General features: G+C 41.5%; 1 protein-coding gene across 4 annotated transcripts in view; it reads left to right on the top strand.

Moving 5' to 3' along the window:
* The window catches only part of LOC129819085 (calmodulin-regulated spectrin-associated protein 1-B-like), a 124986-nt gene that overhangs the window by 51232 nt on the left and 53075 nt on the right, over positions 1 to 20679 (top strand). For all 4 annotated transcript variants that reach the window (XR_008754010.1, XM_055875633.1, XM_055875632.1 and 1 more), the window contains exons 4-6: positions 1573 to 1734; positions 3310 to 3390; positions 10862 to 11003. Coding sequence is in view for 3 of the 4 variants with exons in the window: in XM_055875633.1 (XP_055731608.1) it covers positions 1573 to 1734; positions 3310 to 3390; positions 10862 to 11003 (385 nt within the window). In the remaining variant the exon portion in view is untranslated. The remainder of the gene's footprint in view (positions 1 to 1572; positions 1735 to 3309; positions 3391 to 10861; positions 11004 to 20679) is intronic.

Below are 20679 nucleotides of genomic sequence, written 5' to 3'. Positions count from 1 at the left end.
TCCAAAGAGCCTGGTGTCTGATGGTTCTTTTTGAAACCTGGTGACCCCAAGACGCCACCAAGGCCTGCAATTCTTTCTCAGTGATTATTGGGGATTTTGTTACTTCTCTCACCATCCTCCCTATCCTGGGGGGATTTGCATTTGCATCCTCTTCCCGTGAGGTTAACTGTTAATCTTTAGATTTTTAAAATAATTACCCTGACAGTGCTCAATGGTATATTCAATCGTTTGTGGAGCTTCTTGTAGCCATTACCAGATTCATGAAGGTCTATGCCCATCTGTCTCTTTTGAACTGCCAGTTCTTTTGTTTTCTTCATGGTGTTGGATGACAAAGGGACATTGCATGCATGTTACCATGTTTTTATACCCTAGTGAAACAGGAAGTGATGTAATGGCTCAATATAGTTCCTTAACACTTAGATACACTTTTTTTTTTTTTAAGTGGAGAAAAAAAAAAAGTGGAATTTAATTCCTGGTTTAATGTTGGTAGATGTTATTTACAATCTTTAAGGGTGCCATTAATTATGAAACCTTGATTTGGAGGACATTGATTTTTTAAATTAAATCAATAAATTATTTTGGTGGGTTCCATTGAAACATGATTAAAGTACAGTATTTCTCACATGTTAGTATTTTGAGTTTCTCTCTATAGTATTGTTGGTGCATTGCCCATCAGAGGTGCCAGTAATTTTGGAGCCCACTGTACAGTACCCAACCCTACACATGTATTTATGCATGAATAGTTTAAAATGTGTATATTGTATCGGGAAATTCCACAAATTCACTTTTAAAAAGGCACACCTGTTAATTGAAATGCATTCCAGGTGACTACCTCATGAAGCTGGTTGAGAGAATGCTGAGAATGTGCAAAGGGTGGCTACTTTGAAGAATCTCAAATATAAAATCTATTTTTATTTGTTTAACACTTTTTCAGTTACTACATGATTCTACATGATAGAAAATAGTAAAAAATAAAGAAAAATCCTGGAAGGAGTAGGTGTGTCCAAACTTTTGACTGGTACAGTACTTTTGTATATTATATATATATATATACACACACAAGACCAAATCGCGCTGTTAAGACACTGATGCCCTTTGCAACCACGTACCTATGTGAGCGTGGATTCTCGGCCCTCACTAGCATGAAAACTAAATATAGGCACAGACCTTGTTGAAAATGATTTAAAACTGATACTCTCTCCAATACAACCCAACATTGCAGAGTTATGTGCATCCTTTCAAGCACTCCCTTCACATTAACCTGTGGTGAGTTACTCACAATTTTCAATGAACAAATAAGGTTTTAAATGCAAGATGGTTAAATAAAGAGCAAAATTATTGATTATTATTATTTGTGCCATGGTCCTGTAAGAGCTCTTTGTCACTTCCCACACACATTTATGTTTAATAACATTTGCTGACCCTGTTGCTAGAGGGGGTACGCAGCTGGAGGTTGAATGTTTGAAGGGTACGGGACTATAAAAAGTTTGGGAACCACTGCCTTAAACGATCAATCGAGTAGGGTAGGAGCAAACATCCTAAACATATATTGTTTCTCTCCTGTGTGTACAGAGTTCCCACATACCACTAATTGATTCCCTGATGATGGCACACACAGTGGAGATGATCAGCATAGAGCGGGTGGTAGGCTGCGTCAAACGCTTCTCCACCTTCAGTGCCTCCAAGGAGCTGCCCTTTGACCTGGAGGACGCCATGGTCTTCTGGATCAACAAGGTGAGCCGTGCGTGCGTCAGGGTTTCCGTTAGGAAAATGTGTCACCGGACATTTGACTGGCAACATTTTAATTTATCGGACATTTAAGAAATTTAACGGACCCATATGCATTGGGTGCGTAACCTGCTCAGGGCGTCCACCCACGGTGCTCAGAATGACAGAAATTACATTTAGAATATGGTCATTCATATTAACAGAACATGCAAGTCGAGGATGCAACGATGTGCGGTCCTTCTTACTGAATTCTGATAAGATACTTTTTTTACTTTTCCTCAGCCAACACGACAAGTAACGAACGGCAAAATCGCTAGCCTATGTCATTCTACTATAGTAGAAAAGTTTAAGCTACCTATTCTATTGGTCAGCTTGTCCAGAAATAAATAGCCTATTCCAAACAGATCCCAAATTCATATAACCAGTAGGCCTACAGTAGTTTACATATTCTTTAAAAAATTACTTTGAAAAAGAATGAGTCTGATGCAAAAGATCAGAACGTTTAGCTTAAAATATTTATAAACCTATTTCTTCAAATTGTAAGCGCATTAATGTGCTAAAGGCAGTAGGCTGCGTGTAAATGTTTGTTCCAAAATGCAATTAGCAGGAAAACACTGTTGTCGAAAGGACACTGCACACGAGAGCAGTTTTATGTGACCGAGATGAAAAAATGATGTCGGAAATTTACAACGAGAGGAGATCTAATGGGATACTTTGAAGCACAGTAAGACATGCCTCGTGTATTAAAACGTTCGACGTTAAAGCTTTCAAACAATTAAGTATATTTCTAAGTTTTCTAGATGCATACTGCCTCCAGCTCATTGGGAAAAGGGAAAGGGGGATACCTAGTCAATTGTACAACTGAATGCATTTAGGCCAACCCCTCTGAATCAGAGAGGTGCGTGGGGGCTGCCATAATCGACATCCACGTCTTCGGTGCACGGGGAACAGTGGGTTAACCGCCTTGCTCAGGGGCAGAACGACTGCAGTGGTGTGTGACGCGCCGATGAAGCCTGCCTCCCGTTGCCGTTTGATGCCACTTTCAAAACAACTGGGAACTGGTAAATCTCTGATTTCAGTGCGTTGAAGTCACCTGGCCATCCAACTCGGAATTCTAACTCTTTCTAGATCTCCGACCTGAACATTACTGATGTTCATGATTTGACCTCATATTTGTCAGTTCCCGGTTGTCTTGAAAGCACCACAAGATGCTGCAGCAGCAGATGTTGTGCTGTCTTGACAGATTTTCCACTCAAAGGCTCTGTATCTGAATGCTTGTACGCGTGTGATAAATAAGATGCATAACCAATATACTGTACACGCGCCAATTTAATTCCACTAAATTAAGAAAATGAACCGCTAAGCATGACCACTCAAATGTATTTACATCGACTTGCAACAATGAATAGGCTAAAAAGCATTATTATGCAACAGGAATTTCTTCTCCCAGACAGTTGGCTGGCGGCAATCTTATTTTTCAGGTTTTCTATTATTTTATCGGACAAAAGCCTGCTATTGTGTGTGTGAGTGTGAGAGAGCGGGACTATGTGTGTAGTGTACTGACCCTTGTCTGTCACCCAGGTGAATATGAAGATGAAGGAGATCACAGAGAAAGAGACCATAATCAAGCAGCATCTGCTCGAGTCCCCCAGCCACCAAAAGGTATTTTCGCGTTTTCCCCTCGCTGTCTCGCACGCTCACTCTCGCTGTCTTTCTCACTCTCGCTGTCTTTCTCACTCTCGCTGTCTTTCTCTCTCTCGCTGTCGCTCTCTCGCTCTCGCTAGCCATCTCTCGCATTCTTTCAATTCAATTTAAAGGGCTATTTTGACACTATCTGCATTGCTTTCATTTTTTCTCATGATTTCTTTCATTTTCACTCACTCTCACTTTCTCTCTCTTCAATTTCTTATTTCCATCCCTCAGTGTTCACCTACCATTGCTAAGGCGCGGACGGGCTTCAGCCATCTTTAACTTTGCCACAATGCTACTACTACCGTTAGGCTACAGGAGCATGCTCATTGCTAAAATGGCACACCTGTCTCATAATACACTACATGACTGAATGTATATGTACACCTGCTCATCGATCATCTAATTCCAAAATCAGAGGCAGTAATATGGAGTTGGTCCCCCCTTTGCTGCTATAACAGCCTCTACCCTTCTGGGAAGGCTTTCCACTAGATGTTGGAACATTGTGGCGGCGACTTCCTTCCATTCAGCAGCAAGAGCATTAGTGAGGTCGGGCACTGCTGTTGGGCAATTAGGCCTGGCTCGTAGTCGGCGGTCCAATTCATCCCAAATGTGTTCGATGGGGATGAGGTCAGGGCTCTGTGCAGGCAGGTCAAGTTCTTCCACACCAATCTCAACAAACCATTTCTGTATGGACCTCACTATGTGCACAGGGGCATTGTCATACGGAAACAGGAAAGGGCCTTCCCCAAACTGTTGCCACAAAGTTGGAAGCACAGAATCGTCTAGAATGTCATTGTATGCTGTAGCATTAATATTTCCCTTGTCCACACACTTTTGTAAATATAGTGTATGAGCCATGTAGGCTATAGCCTTCGGTGAAAGAGCCATCCCTAAAAATACTACCTTTTGCCAACTTGACTTTGTCTCGGGCCTAACAACACCCGTGCCAATTTATCCTCCAAACACCGGCTTCGAGGGCATTATCCCCTTAAATGGAGAATATTTGTGACAAAAATAAGGGGTTAAATATGTGTATTTAATACGTATTTGTGTGCGACTGGGGACCGCATGAGTCCATAATCATCTCTCTGTGTCTCTGTCCAGCCTGATCTCATGCATGCACTGGTTTATTGGAACCAGTGGCGTTGTCTCGCGTGGTAACGTACACCCCATTAGCCCGGCCCTTTCACCGCCTCTAACCCGCTACACTGCTATCCCCTGTATACAACCTCCATTCACCACTGCCTCTTGTCTCTCGGGCTGGGCAATATATCAAATGAATAGTATGTTTTAGTGCGATGTTCCAAATGCCGTTAATGCAAGTATCAATGTTTTTATATTTTGTAGTTCATATGAGCGTTTGTCTTTATGGACTCGTCTCATTCGCTCCTTCTGCGCTGTGTGCAACTTTCCACTCGCACACAGGTACCAAGCCCCTACCACTTACAACTACAAAGATGGAGACCACTTCTTCGCTATTTGCACTTGAGGTTTGGGCCAACAGAACCGGTCATATGGACACCGGTTATTTAGAACCCGCAGAACCTACTAAAATGGGAGTATCAATGAAAATGATTCTGCTGCTCACAGCATTTCAGCCACAGACTTATGTGCTTGCTGTCTCATCTGTGTTTTATACATGTGCAATGATGTTGTTCAAACAGTTGGAGACTGACGGATGCATTTATAACAGTTGAACTGTTCTGCCTTGTTTAGCAAGCAAATGGATTCAAGTTGGCTAGACTTGAAATGTAAAGATGAGCTGGCTACTCACTCGCATGTGGGCTTGTGCTTGAGAGATTGTTTATGAGACCTGTGTTGGTTTTTTATAATGCCTGATGCCAGAAGTTAGTAATTATTAGTGGATATGCATTGTGCATGGTTCTGGTAAAAAACCATTTTTTACATAAAGGGCATTTTCATAGAGAGACTTGAAAGCAGATCAGTGATTATTGAAAAAAGCAGGTTAAACTATTATTTTGATTAAATACAGTAACATTTTTAGTGGTTCTTATGATTGTGGAACACCTATTTTTCTATTACATTTTTTATTCAACATTTATTTTGACAGAGAAGACATATTGAGACCTAGGTGTCTTTTCCAAATGTGCCCTGTATAATACAATCTAAAATACACATTAAACACAATAGATACTGTTTATATATCACACCCCTTCACTTTTCCAAATGTGCCCTGTATAATACAATCTAAAATACACGTTAAACACAATAGATACTGTTTATATATAACACCCCTTCACTTTTCCAAATGTGCCCTGTATAATACAATCTAAAATACACATTAAACACAATAGATACTGTTTATATATCACACCCCTTCACTTTTCCAAATGTGCCCTGTATAATACAATCTAAATTACACATTAAACACAATCTTTCCCTCGATCCTGACTAGTCTCCCAGTCCCTGCCGCTGAAAAACATCCCAACAACATGATGTTGCCACCACCATGCTTCTCTTTAGGGATGGTATTGGCCAGGTGATGAGTGGTGCCTAGTTTCCTCCAGACATGACACTTGGCATTTAGGCCAAAGTTTTCAATCTTGGTTTCATCAGACCAGAGAATCTTGTTTCTCATGGTCTGAGAGTCCTTTAGTTGCCTTTTAGCAAACTTCAAGCGGGCTGTCGTGCCTTTTACTGAGGAGTGGCTTCCGTCTGGCCATTCTACCATAAAGGCCAGATGGGTAGAGTGCTGCAGAGTTGGTTGTCCTTCTGGAAGGTTCTCCTATCTCCACAGAGGAACTCTAGAGCTCTGTCAGAGTGACCATCAGGTTCTTGGTCACCTCCCTGACCAAGGCCCTTCTCCCCCGATTGCTCAGAGTTGATTTTGAAGGATCTCTAGGGTTGGGCAGTGTAGGCTTAGTCACCTGCTGGGTTAGGTTTAGATCAAACACATGTTTTTTTAGATTGTCACCCAGGATAATAACTTCGGATTTTAGTCAAGGGAAATGGATATCAATAAAGTTATTTTTAATTGGAATGGCCACTCCACCACCACTACCCTGTCTTATCAGCTCTGAACAGATGATAACCCTGAATATTAATATCAGAGCTCAGAATGTCCCGAGAGATCCAAGATTCAGTCAATACCAGAATATCCAGATTTGTCTGCATAACCCAGATCTTGATGTAATCCAGTTTAGGAAGTAAGCTCCTAATGTTCAGATGCATTAACCCAAGACCTTTACGAATTTTAAAGTCACAATTTTAAATTCCAACTCAAACAAGCTAGGTTCAATAGGCGGTTGCAGGCCCTGTCTAATGGTTGATATAGTTGTAATGACTATAAGATTGCATAGAACTGCACCATTTGGTCTATCCCTAATAGTAATAGAGGAAGGAACAATTTTGGAATTGCTTTTCCAAGGTTAACACCATAGGCCCTGAGGCTGCAGCCAATGTCGATACGAGGAACTCTCAGAGTAACCACTGATGGAACGTTAGAAACGGACTTACATGAGCTTTGATTGCTATCATGCAACAGCCCAAGCCCTCTACGTGATTTGAAAACCAAGGGAGTGTTCAAGTTTATGGAATTCACATTTGAACTTGAGTCCACTGTGGTCTGCTCACACAGTGCTTTATCTTTTGAGCTAACAATAGCAGATCTAAGAGTGGAGTTCAAATGAATGGGTTAAAGATTACAACTGACCCCTAGTAGTATAGACAAGAGTACGATGATAACGCTTAGAAAGGATGGGAGGTACTATCTGAGTGGGGCTTGGTCTGTCTCCGAGTCAATGACTTAATGCAGTCTTGAAATATGAAGAGGGTCCAGGCTCCTGGGATAGGATGTCGGGGTAGGATGGGAAGGGCAGGTGTGAGGGGAGAGGTGACTTCACTAGGAAGATCAGCCCTTGGCCAGTCAGAGAGTGGCAATATTGTGGTGAGGCAGTGGCACAACGACCAGGCTGAGGAGTAGAAAAGAAAAAGGTCTTAGAGGGGGACCTATCCAGGATACGCTGCAATGTCTCAATTTGCTTCTGGACCTCCAGCTCAGACATATAATTCCTCAATAAGCTGACAGTTTCCACATTGGAAATTTGGCTGGCCAATATTATCCAGAGAACTGTGCGACATAGGTGCAGCTCCTACGTGGGATGGAACATTCACCGTAGTCTCTGAACGTGGTTGCTGCCAATCTGGAAAAAGTCACTTTCCCCGTGTGGCAGAAAGTGGTAGACTCATTTTGGAACAATTCTGTTTAAATCCACGCAAATAAAATAGGTTGTCGAGGAATCAGCTGAAAGTCAGTCAATCCACACAGTGAGATAGTTAGATTGAATCACACAGTTTGTAGGATCACCTCTATTATAGGCAGCAAGCCAAAACCCAACCACAAAACCCAACCATAAGTATATTTCGAGCTTGAAATATACTTATTCATGTCATTGACTACTTTACATATCTAATGAATATATATGTTGGGGTCAATGGAAAGTAGATAAGAACTAGGTGTATGGAAAGATACTGAGTGAGGAAGGGGGAGTGCAGAAAGTTTACATTTGGTCAAAACATGGTATTGTTCAATCTCGTGGCTCCTAAAGAGGGAGGCAAAGGTCTACGGTCTGGTTTCAGTCACTGATAAGGTGGGACAGTCGTGGATAAGGGAAGAGCGAGGAATTCGGCCCGAGGTCAGGTCAGATGACGTGAGAAGGAACAGTCCTATCCCACACACATATAGGTTCTAGCATGAGGCAGGGCCACGACTGCACCAGTGAGAGGAACCAATTAAGTTCATGACTAGCAACAGAGGTATTGGCTGTCTAGATGTGTAAGGAGTTGACTCCGCCTAGTAGGAGGGTATAAATATATGTGCTTGTGTAAACATGTCTTTGTCTTTGCAGCTGTTTGACCCAGTGGGTGAATAAACTTGGTTTGAGCTTTTATAAGTTTTTACTCTGTTTGTTCAGAACCCTAGAACACTAGAAACCAGCGGGCACTAGGACCCACAATAAACACAACCAAGGCGCCAAACTGGCCAACATAACAACAGCAAAGAGAGAGTGGTGACTTACTCAGTGCGATTAAATGCTGGGGCCGATCAAAACAGCAACGCAATGGAGGCCGTGTTACCAGTATGATAGCCAGGAGAGAAGCACCTTGGAGGGGATGTAGTTTCCAGTACAGGCCGGTGGAAAGTCAGGAGGGTGGCAAGCGCTACAACTAAAAGCTTTTCAGCTATTTAGTTTAGGAGTAATTTTACAAGCCCTGAATTTATTCGATTATTCCTGACTGTTTGAAATGCAGTGTATTGACCTTTTAATTTAGCAACAAAGCTTATGTAGAGAAAACAAAACAAGAGAATTGAGATATACAGTTGAAGTCGGAAGTTTACATACACCTTAACCAAATACATTTAAACTCAGTTTTTCACAATTCCTGACATTTAATCCTAGTAAAAATGTCCTGTTTTAGGTCAGTTAGGATCACCACTTTATTTTAAGAATGTGAAATGTCAGAATAATAGTAGAGAGAATGATTTCTTTCAGCTTTTATTTCTTTCATCACATTCCCAATGGGTCAGAAGTTTACATACACTCAATTAGTATTTGGTAGCAATGCCTTTAAATTGCTTAACTTGGGTCAAACAGTTCAGGTAGCCTTCCACAAGCTTCCCACAATAAGTTGGGTGAATTTTGGCCCATTCCTCCTGACAGAGCTGGTGTAACTGAGTCCGGTTTGTAGGCCTCCTTGCTCGCACACGCTTTTTCAGTTCTGCCCACAAATTTTCTATGGGATTGAGGTCAGGGCTTTGTGATGGCCACTCCAATACCTTTACTTCGTTGTCCTTAAGCCATTTTGCCACAACTTTGGAAGTATGCTTCCATTTGCGACCAAGCTTTAACTTCCTGACTGATGTCTTGAGATGTTGCTTCAATATATCCACAGAATTTTCCTGCCTTATGATGCCATCTATTTTGTGAAGTGCACCAGTCCCTCCTGCAGCAAAGCACCCCCACAACATGATGCTGCCACCCTGTGCTTCACGGTTGGGATGGTGTTCTTCGGCTTGCAAGCTTCCCCATTTTTCCTCCAAACTTAACGGTGGGCATTATGGCCAAACAGTTCTATTTTTGTTTCATCAGACCAGAGGACTTTTTTCCAAAAAGTACAATCTTTGTCCCCATGTGCAGTTGCAAAACGTAGTCTGGCTTTTTTTATGGCGGTTTTGGAGCAGTGGCTTCTTACTTGCTGAGCGGCCTTTCAGGTTATGTCGATATAGAACTCGTTCTACTGTGGATATAGATACGTTTGTACCTGTTTCCTCCAGCATCTTCACAAGGTCCTTTGCTGTTGTTCTGGGATTGATTTGCACTTTTCGCACCAAAGTACGTTCATCTATTGGAGACAGAACGCATCTCCTTCCTGAGCGGTATGATGGCTACGTGGTCCCATGGTGTTTATACTTGCGTACTATTGTTTGTACAGATGAACGGGGTACCTTCAGGCATTTGGAAATTGCTCCCAAGGATGAAAGAGACTTGTGGAGGTCTACAATTATTTTTCTGAGGTCTTGGCTGATTTATTTTGATTTTCCCATGATGTCAAGCAAAGAGGCACTGAGTTTGAAGGTAGGCCTTGAAATGTATACATTCAATTGACTCAAATGATGTCAATTAGCCTATCAGAAGCTTCTAAAGCAAGGACATAATTTTCTGGAATTTTCCAAGGTGTTTAAAGGCACAGTCAACTTCGTGTATGGTAACTTCAGACCCACTGGAATTGTGATACAGTGAATTAATCTATCTGTAAAATATTTTTTGAAAAATTACTTGTGTCAAGCACAAAGTAGATGTCCTAACCGACTTGCCAAAACTATAGTTTGTTAACAAGAAATTTGTAGAGTGGTTGAACAACGAGTTTTAATGACTCCAATCTAAGTGTATGTAAACATTCCGACTTCAACTGTACATTGTGATTGGACCATAAATGTGAAAAAAATCTAGATATGATTTGTAGGCCATACTGGTCTCTTATCTCTACTCTTGTAGAAGAGCTTATTGTAAGGGTTGGTGTTATCGTGTAGCTTACATAATGTGATAGCTACTGACTCTGTCACTGATTCCTGGCTGTTGGTGTGTTGGTAGTTGTGTTGTTCTTGCTGTGCTCTTCTTGGCATGCATCTTCTGCTGATGACTTAACAAGCAAACAAAGCAGAGCTCCTCACATGGCCTGTTAAGTCCATGCAGAGAGGAGGATCGTGAACTCAACTGTCTCCGATCCAGGATCAACTCAAGAGAGCTAAACAGAGCTATTTAAATCCGCTGTGTCACTGGCAGGAGCAGGCTGCCAAGAAGACACCCACTACAGTGGAGTGTGTGTGTGTGCATCTGTGTGTGAGAAGGACTGTTCATCCCACACCGCCTGACCCAGTCCTTGCCCCTGTCTGATCTCTGACCCATTTCTGTGTGTGTAGGTGCGATACCGTAGAGACCACCTCTCTGGCCGGCAGCTCCAGCACTTCCCCATGCTGGATGACCTCATGAAGGACATGTGTGATGGTGCCGCTCTGCTGTCAGTGGTGCACTTCTACTGCCCCGAATTTATGAGGCTAGAGGGTAGGTTGTCTTCTAACTGCCTTGAACTCATGAGTTCAGAGGTGTCAAGCATATCAGATCCGGCCTGCGAGCCGATTCAATGCTGGTGGTTTGAGTAAAAAAAGTATAACTCAATCTACATTTCAATTACTACAACCGAATAGGAACTGTGTAGAGATGATAATAGACCTACATGTATAAAGTCTCTTCACTTGAACATTTAAAAAAAGGGCGGGTAGAGGACAATTTTGTGCAAATGTTGACAGCAAGGAAGAATTGCCTATTTTCAGTGCGGCCCTCTGGACCTCGGTGAAGACCGAATGCGTCCGGCGGGGGAAAAATTAGTTACACACCCCTGGGCTAGAGGGTACCCAGAGGAGGACGGAAAATGGGTGTCCTCCGGCTACACCAAGGTGCTACCTCAAAGAGTGCTGTTGAGGCTACTGTAGACCTTCATTGCAAAACAGTGTCTCAGCGAATAACTTTTTTTCACTTCTCACTCTATTCTAAATGTGCACCATTCTGGTTTTAGACCTGGACATAGCATTGTTTCAGCCACTATGCTTGTTTAATGTGATGTGGTAAATTGCCTAGATCATAACACAAACATTTTGCTGCCCTATTTTATAGACCTTTCCAATGCATTTGACATCGTTGACCATTCCCTACTCATTCAAAAACCAACATCGGTATCGGCACGGTGTCTAGTTTAACGCCGATGTTAAAAACCGATGTCAAAGCTACCCTGCATACCTATATAACGTAGGTACATGACGTAATGAAGCCATGTAAAATGTTGCTTTACACGTGCAACACAGCATTCCTAACCGAGCCCACACAATGTCTGCTGTGTGGATCGAGCAGTCAACAAGTCGAACAGTCATTTGAAAGGGTAAGAACATTTCAGCGAGACAACAAAGGCGAAATCCATTAAAGTCAAGATAATGGAATTCATTGCCCTTGACAATCAAGCGTTCTCTGTCGTGGGACTGGTCGAGCACTGGTACTCACTACCAAGTGAGCTATTTTTAAGATGTTGCCCTACCGGAGTTGCACAGTAATACACGTGTATTGCTATTAGCAATACTGCTATTAGCAAAAACTGCTATTAGCTTCACGACATACATACTATGGAACGCCGTTTGGGTCTTTGCATGTCATAAAAGATACAGTAGCACTGTCAAAGCCGTACAAAAAAAGTCTGCAAACAAGCAAACACTGGCCACGAACGATGTGTTTACAATACCGCGTTAGTAATAAAGCAACTTCTGGGGTGGCTAACTTTAGCTTGGTACCTAGCTAGCACCAATACAACCAGCCTGAAAACAATGACCAGTAGAAATTGCAGTCATTTTCATTATTCTTAGCAAGGATTTAGGAATCCTTGTGAGTACGTATTAGCTAGGTTGCCACTTGTTGTTCGCCTATTGAAATTGGACTTCAGTTCATGAAAATAAATAGCCAGCCAGCTACTTAACCCTGTTGCCCAAAGCTAATGTTATAAGCAGCCAGCTAGTTTCATCTGGCTAGTGAAGCTCGACCGGACTGGGTTATGTGTTGTGAAGCTAGCCACAATAAGGATTCGGTACAATAGAACCACAAGAATTTGTGGTTTGCCCTCAAAATAAAAGTATGTCATTGACAGTGATGCAAATTAATACAGATGGTAGAGTTATGGCATACTTTTATTTTGAAGGTTAACCGCAAAGTCCACTATTGTGACTCATTCTTATTGTGGCTAGCTTCACATAGATGGGTCTGACCACCATTAATCAAATAAGAACTGTCTTATAAATTAGAGTTATTTTAGATGATGACACGGCATTCAAAGGTTTAAGAGTAGTGGCTGCTGACTTCTGGTAAATGGTGTCACCAGAGTCAAGAACTGTCAGGAAAGTTGACTACACAATATGCTTCCTTTTGTTCATGGAGGCAAGATCTATTACTAAAAAATAAGCCCATTTTAAATCTTAGCTTTTTAACTATCACAATTGTTTTTATGCTAGATCTTTATCAATCCAGACGCCCAGCTAGCTAACTATAGCTACTGAAACAGATTGTCGTTTTGATATGTTTTTGGGGAGGAACATTGTTTGCATCCATGAGCTAGCTAGCTTTTTTGAATGACCAGCACTGTAGGTGCGTGAGACAACTTTACCAGCATCATAGCAGACGTATCGATGAATCGTTGTGACATATGAAATACGAGTGATAGTGTAATCAATGTATAATAACTACGTAAAAAATGTAGGAACGCATTAAATTATTATGTGACGTGCAGTCATATTCAGGTCCTGATTATTCACCAAGCTTATTTGACACGGGACGTGTCTTTTTTGACATGCAAAGACCCAAATGGTGTTCCATATAAGTCCTGGTTGAGAATGAAATGACTGAACAAATTAACAATGAAACAGCACAGCAAGTAAGTGAAACAAATAGGTTTTGATTATGTTTGACTTGTAATGGGGACATACGTACACTATCGTTCAAAAGTTTGGGGTCACTTAGAAATGTCCTTGTTTTTGAAAGAAAAGCAAATGTTTTGTCCATTAAAATAACACAAATCTTATAAAAAATACAGTGTAGACATTGTTAACGTTGTAAATGACTATTGTATCTGGAATTGTGTTGCAGCTATTTGGCCATGGAAACCCATTTCATGAACCCCCTGACAAACAGTTCTTGTGCTGACATTGCTTCCAGAGGCAGTTTGAAACTCGGTAGTGAGTGTTGCAACTGAGGACAGACGATTTTTATGCGCTACATGCTTCAGCACTCAGTGATTCCGTTCTGTGAGCTTGTGTGGCCTACCACCGCAGCTGAGCCGTTGTTGCTCCTAGACGTTTCTACTTCACAATAACAGCACTTACAGTTGACTGGGGCAGCTCTTGCAGACCAAATATTTGACGAACTGACTTGTTGGAAAGTTGGCATTCTATGACGGTGCCACGTTGAAAGTCACTGAGCTCTTCAGTATAGGCCATTCTACTGCCAATGTTTTTTAAATAATTTATTTTATTGAATATTTAAAACATACAATGTACTTGCAGTGAAGGCGCTCAACAGCTACATCACATTAGTCATCTAACAGACTCCCATCCAGAGCGACACACAGAAGCAACCAGGGTCAACACCCTGCTCAAGGGCACATCGCCAGGCCACCAGCCCTCCAAGACCCCCCCCCCCCCCAACAAAAATCATAACAGCAAGGCCAACTGAATATGTTTGAGTGCATGTATGGCACTATTTGTGTGTGTGTGTGTGTGTGTGTGTGTGTGTGTGTGTGTGTGTGTGTGTGTGTGTGTGTGTGTGTGTGTGTGTGTACAAACACCTGCACGGCATCAGGCACACCGGCATTAGCTGTAAAAACACTGCCCTTCAGTGTCATTCAAACGTATTATTTTTTATGTTTTATTTTGACTTAATTTTTTATACTTTTATCTTTGACTGTCATTCTATCCTCCGCCCAGCAACTCCACTCCCACTTGTCTCCAATTCCACATCCCAACCCTCCACTTCCCTCATCCCATCCCACCTATCTCTGCTGGCCACCCTCTTCGGATTTCTACACACCATATATCTTTCAACTATGCTGTGATGTTTGCGAGTTGAAGATAAATACTTTTACTAAGAGTATTAGTATATTAGTAATTGACTGAACTGGTCTCTCCAGATCTCCCAACAGTACTATTTCTAGGGTCAATTTTAGATCAATGCTATGCATTTTCAGAACCTGGAGGGCAATACCAAAATAAACGGTCTATTGATTCTGCATCCTCACAACAAAATCTGCAGAGCTTCGATGATTTTATGCCCCAAATATTCAACATTTTGTGTTGGCAAGAATTCTATATAATAATTTTTGAAAGTCTTGAATCTTGCGTCATTTTATAAACTCAGCAAAAAAAGAAACATCCCTTTTTCAGTACCCTGCCTTTCAAAGATAATTCGTAAAAAATGCAATTTAACTTTACAATGAAGATCGGTTAAGGGTTTAAACAGTTTCCCATGCTTGTTCAATGAACCATAAACAATTAATGAACATGCACCTGTGGAACGGTCGTTAAGACACTAACAGCTTACAGACGGTCGGCAATTAAGGTCACAGTTATGAAAACTTGGGACACTCAAGAGGCCTTTCTACTGACTCTGAAAAACACCAAAAGAAAGATGCCCAAGGTCCCTGCTCATCTGCGTGAACGTGCCTTAGGCATGCTGCAAGGAGGCATGAGGACTGCAGATGTGGCCAGGGCAATAAATTGCAATGTCCGTACTGTGAGACGCCTAAGACAGCGCTACAGGGAGACAGGACGGACAGCTGATTGTCCTCGGACAGCTGATTGTCCACCACGTGTGATAACACCTGCACAGGATCGGTACATCCGAACATCACACCTGCGGGACAGGTACAGGATGGCAATAACTGCCCGAGTACACCAGGAACGCACAATCCCTCCGTCAGTGCTCAGACTGTCCGCAATAGGCTGAGAGAGGCTGGACTGAGGGCTTGTAGGCCTGTTGTACGGCAGGTCCTCACCAGACATCACCGGCAACAATGTTTCCTATGGGCACAAACCCACCGTCGCTGGACCAGACAGGACTGACAAAAAGTGCTCTTCACTGACGAGTCGCAGTTTTGTCTCACCAGGGGTGATGGTCGGATTAGCGTTTATCGTCGAAGGAATGAGCGTTACACCAAGGCCTGTACTCTGGAGCGGGATTGATTTGGAGGTGGAGGGTCCGTCATGATCTGGGGCGGTGTGTCACAGCATCATCGGACTGAGCTTGTTGTCATTGCAGGCAATCTCAACGCTGTGCGTTACAGGGAAGATCCCTCAAACAGGTATCCTTCCTGCGGGCTCATCCTGACATGACCCTCCAGCATGACAATGCCACCAGCCATACTGCTTGTTCTGTGCGCGATTTCCTCCAAGTCAGGAATGTCAGTGTTCTGCCATGGCCAGCGAAGAGCCCGGATTTCAATTCCATTGAGCACATCTGGGACCTGTTGGATCGGAGGGTGAGGGCTAAGGCCATTTCCCCCAGAAATGTCCGGGAACTTGCAGGTGCCTTGGTGGAAGAGTGGGGTAACATCTCACAGCAAGAACTGTCAAATCCGGTGCAGTCCATGAGGAGGAGATGCACTGCAGTACTTATTGCAGCTGGTGGCCACACCAGATACTGACTATTACTTTTGATTTTGACCCCCCCCCCCCCCCCCCCCCCCCCCCCCCCTTTGTTCAGGGACACATTATTCAATTTCTGTTAGTCACCTGTCTGTGGAACTTCAACAACTCAACTCAGTTGTTGAATCTTATGTTCATACAAATATTTACACATGTTAAGTTTGCTGAAAATGAACGCAGTTGACAGTGAGAGGATGTTTCTTTGATCCTTTATATTGTGCAGACAGACCAGTTCCCTACCTCTTCCCACTGCCATTTTGGGGTAATTCTGTAATCAATTGGTTGTACTCTTGGATTGAGCAGACCTCGTACAATTCTGATAACTCCATGAAAGACGACTCTACCATTACAATTTACAATATCATTTAAGAACAAAATACCCTTTTCAAACATCTTTCCCATAAATACAGGTATTTTATCAACCAGCACATTTTAGTTCAGCCATTATATTTTTTGTAATATTTGTTCTATCTTTTCAGTGGAATGAAATGTAAATTGTAGCAAGCTCTGCATTGCTTGTTTGAAAAAGAGAGATACTTTGGAAAAAAAGTATAATTTTCAATTAATCGAAAATGAGACATGGCAATCTGCACAAAGGCCATTTTTAAACAATGGATGAGCTTTTCTTAGTAATCTACTTGAGAACCATTTAGGGTTCAAGTAACAATTTTGAATAAGTGAAGCTTTTAGAGAGAGGTTTAGTGCTTTTATATTTAAATCTCAACGCACCCAATTCATATTCATTAGGCATGCTTTATTTTGTCTGGTTTAGCATCCCAGATAAAGCAAAATATTTTTTGCTCATATGATTTGAAAAATGTATCACGAATCTACTGCCAATGTTTGTTTAAGGCAATTGCATGGCTGTGTGCAATTGCCATATACACCTGTCAGTAACGGGTGTGGCTGAAATAGCCAAATCCACTCATTTGAAGGGGTGTTCACATACTTCTATATAATGTAGTGTATAAGGACACAATGTCATTTTTTAAATATATATACATTTTTTAGGAACTCAGTCAGGGTCTCAACTTACTGTTGAGAGTTAGCATAGTAGAATACACAAGGTGCAATTTCTAAACTTGATTGTGCATCAGCAGTTCAATCTTTCCCCATGCTCGTTCACGCTGCTCATTGGTAAGCGAATGCACCTTCTACCTGTCTACCTCCCGCTCGTATAGTGTATGTGCAGCCAGGTTCCATACAGTGAGCAAGTCCTCCGCTTTCACTCTGTTTGCCGTACTGGTGTGTGACTCGGGTGTGTGGTTGCCATTTCACTGGCTATGCTTGTCTTGGGATGCAGGTTGTGTTTGCGAACACACTGTGGCTCATCGCCAACTTTTAGTAAATTCCTGTCTAGAGAGACACGGAAGCCCAGGTAGTCTATCTAGCCTGTAGTTTCAAATGGAGGTCACGAACAAACGTTTTCAATACTGAATGAGCTGTGTTTATTTTGCTCTATTCTGGGACAAGGTGGACTGTTCGGACTTTCAATGTAGCAAGGTTTGCTTGCAGAGGACTACAGGGGCTACTCTTAGCCAACTTACACAAGCTACTGGGGAATCAACATCCGCCTACTTTCTCTTTCTCTTCTACTCCAGTAGCTGGAGGCCGCTCTGGCCTAGTGGGAGTGTCGCCGTCGAGTCATCTCCACAGCCGTTTGGCCGGTGCTCTGCAGGGAACCCTCCCCAAAGGGGTCTCCCCCTTCCCCGGAGAATGGAGTTAGTATGATGCTTCTGGATGACTTAGGGTAGGAATAGGAACAGGAACACCCACTATCTACCAGCCATGGAGGCACGTCACTCGCCGTGGAAGTTGAACGCAGCAGCTTTTGGCAATAGGGGCCTCCTTGGCGGTGGGAAGCACTGACCGGATACAGACTTCAAAGAGCTTCGCCACCCTGGATCCAGAGGTTCCGACGCCTTCATCCCTGGGGGTTTCCGCTTTGAGATTGGACCCAGAGGTACCTGCTCCTTTGTCCCCTGTTCTGTCTCCCTCTCCGGTGGCTTCTAAGCTGAATGAGGCTTTGTTGGTTATGGCTATCGGTTAAACAGGCCAAATCAAACTACTTCCTTAGCGCTAGGGCGGACTGTTAGTGATCCCTCTAAATTCAAAAAATCTGTTAATTCACTGAAGCCGAGTAATTCCTCTACTTCTACTGCCTAAGCAAGTAGTTTTAGACTCATGCGTCATTAATCAGCATTTTATCTGAGCTGGTTTCTTATTTGGTATTTCTGGTCTTGGCCAGTCAGTTGACTGTGCTTCCCACATACAGCCTCCAGTTGCTTCAATGGATGATCAGTCAATCTCACGTGACTTTGGAAATGGTAGTCAGGGTTTTTCTTTTTGGCAACTCAGAAGTTCTTGCTGCCTTATTAGGTATTGACTCCAAGAAATCCTTAGGGGCTAATAATTTGGACCTGTCTTTGCTTAAGTATGCAGCATCCCTCATTGATAGCTTAGTAACACACTTTTTTTTTTAAATTAAACTTTAGTATCAGGAAGTATTCGAAATGTGTGGAAAGCAGCTTTTGTGCTGCCACTCCATAAGGGTGGCGATAGTAGTCATCCCAATAATTATCATTCTTTTTTCAGGCTCTCTTGTCTTGAGAAAATCCTAGAATGGTCATCAAAGAGCTATGTTGTTATCAATGTTAATCTTTTTACTATTAACCCCTCCACCACCCCCCATATACATTTTACATACATGGTACTTTTATATAAAGCAAGCTCATAACAATAATACATTACCAAAACATAAGCTCTTTAATCCCACCCCTCAGCCACTCTCAGCCCATACCACCTATCACCATAGACCACCCTCATATTTGGTTTCCATGTGACATATATTTTTCAATTGTGCTGTGATGTTTTACATACATTTTGAACCTTTCTAATCGTATAGTATCCACAGATTGTGAGCTAAAGATGAAAACCTTCCCTATGAGTATTATTATCTTATTTATTGACTGACGGTGGCTTTCTGACGATGGCTTTCTGACGATGACTGACGATGGCTTTCCAAATGGGTTTCCAAACACTGCTATTTGTACGGCTAATTTTAAGTGCATGTTGTGATTTTTTTTTTAACCATTCCTGAACCTTTGACCAGAAACAAGCTACATAGGGACAATACCAGAATAAATGATCTATTGATTCTGTCTCTTCGCAGCAAAATCTACAGAGCTGAGATTGTCGTATGCTCCATATATATAGCATTCTTTTGGCGGCAAGAATTTATATTTATATAATTTTTGTACCCGTTTATAAACCATGTGCCATGGAATCGGTACATCAAAAATCTCTGCCCATTTACTTTGCAACCTGTACGGCGCAGCTGTCAACATTTTTGTCCTAAAATTAAACTGGTATATTTTTCTATTTATGCTAATTCCTTTCAGCCAATTTGTATCTTTAATATATGGCAGGCAAACAAGTTCCCTACCTTTTCCATTTGCCTCAATTCTTTTGGTAATGCTGCAATCAGTTGGTTGTAAATTTGGATTGAGCAGATATTCCCATATTTTTTCGATAGCTGCATATGTGTCAACTCCTCCATTTTCTATTCATAATATCATTAATAAATATAATACACAATTTTTCTATTTTTTCCATAAATAATCAGTTTTTTATTAATCAATATATTAGTTGTAATATTTGTTTCTTTTCTGGAGGATAAAACTTAAATTGTAACCAGCTTTGTATGGCTTGTTTAAGAAAGGGTGATACTTTAGATTAAATGTATTTTTCAATTAGTCAAATGAGAAGTTGTAATCTGTATATGCAATTTTTTAACAAGGATGAGCCTTAATAATCTACTGGATAACCATTTTGGGTTTAAGTATATTTTGGGTTTAAGTATGTGTGAGTGAAGCTTTTAGTGAGAGGTTTAAAGCTTTAATATTTAATAATTTTATCCCCCCAAACTCATTCATTATATAAATAGCCACGCTAAAAAAAAATCTGGCTTAGCATTCCAAATAAAAGGAAATATTTTTTGCTAAATGATTTAAAACATTTGCCGTATATCATCTCCAATATATATCGTCCATGTAAAAAACCTGTCTGATCAGGATGAACAATTATTTGGTAAAACCTTTTTTATTCTATGTGCTATGCATTTCGCCAGGAGAGGCCTCCAGTTTTTAAATGGACTGGATCTTTATACTTACCACATGGATCCTGTTTCAGTAGTAATGAAATCAGACCTTCTTGTTGAGTACCTGAAAGTCTATCATTTTTATAGAAATAATTAAAACATGATAATAATGGATCTTTGAGTACATCAAAAAAGGTCTGAAAGACTGAAAAGATGTTTAAAAAAGAGACTCCATTTGTAACGAGTTTCTGTAAATTATTTTTGGTAGCATTTCTGTTGAAGATTGAATAAAAAATTTGCATTTTTCACAATTTTCCATCCAATTCGCTTTATTTTTGTAATACATTACACTTGATCGTTCTTGAATAAGTACCTCCATTTCTTTTTGTTTTTCCTCTAACCTATTTTG

The sequence above is a fragment of the Salvelinus fontinalis genome, chromosome 21, assembly GCF_029448725.1.
Source record: "Salvelinus fontinalis isolate EN_2023a chromosome 21, ASM2944872v1, whole genome shotgun sequence".
Classification (NCBI taxonomy): Eukaryota; Metazoa; Chordata; class Actinopteri; order Salmoniformes; family Salmonidae; genus Salvelinus; species Salvelinus fontinalis.
This window is presented reverse-complemented; position numbering and strand designations above follow the sequence as displayed.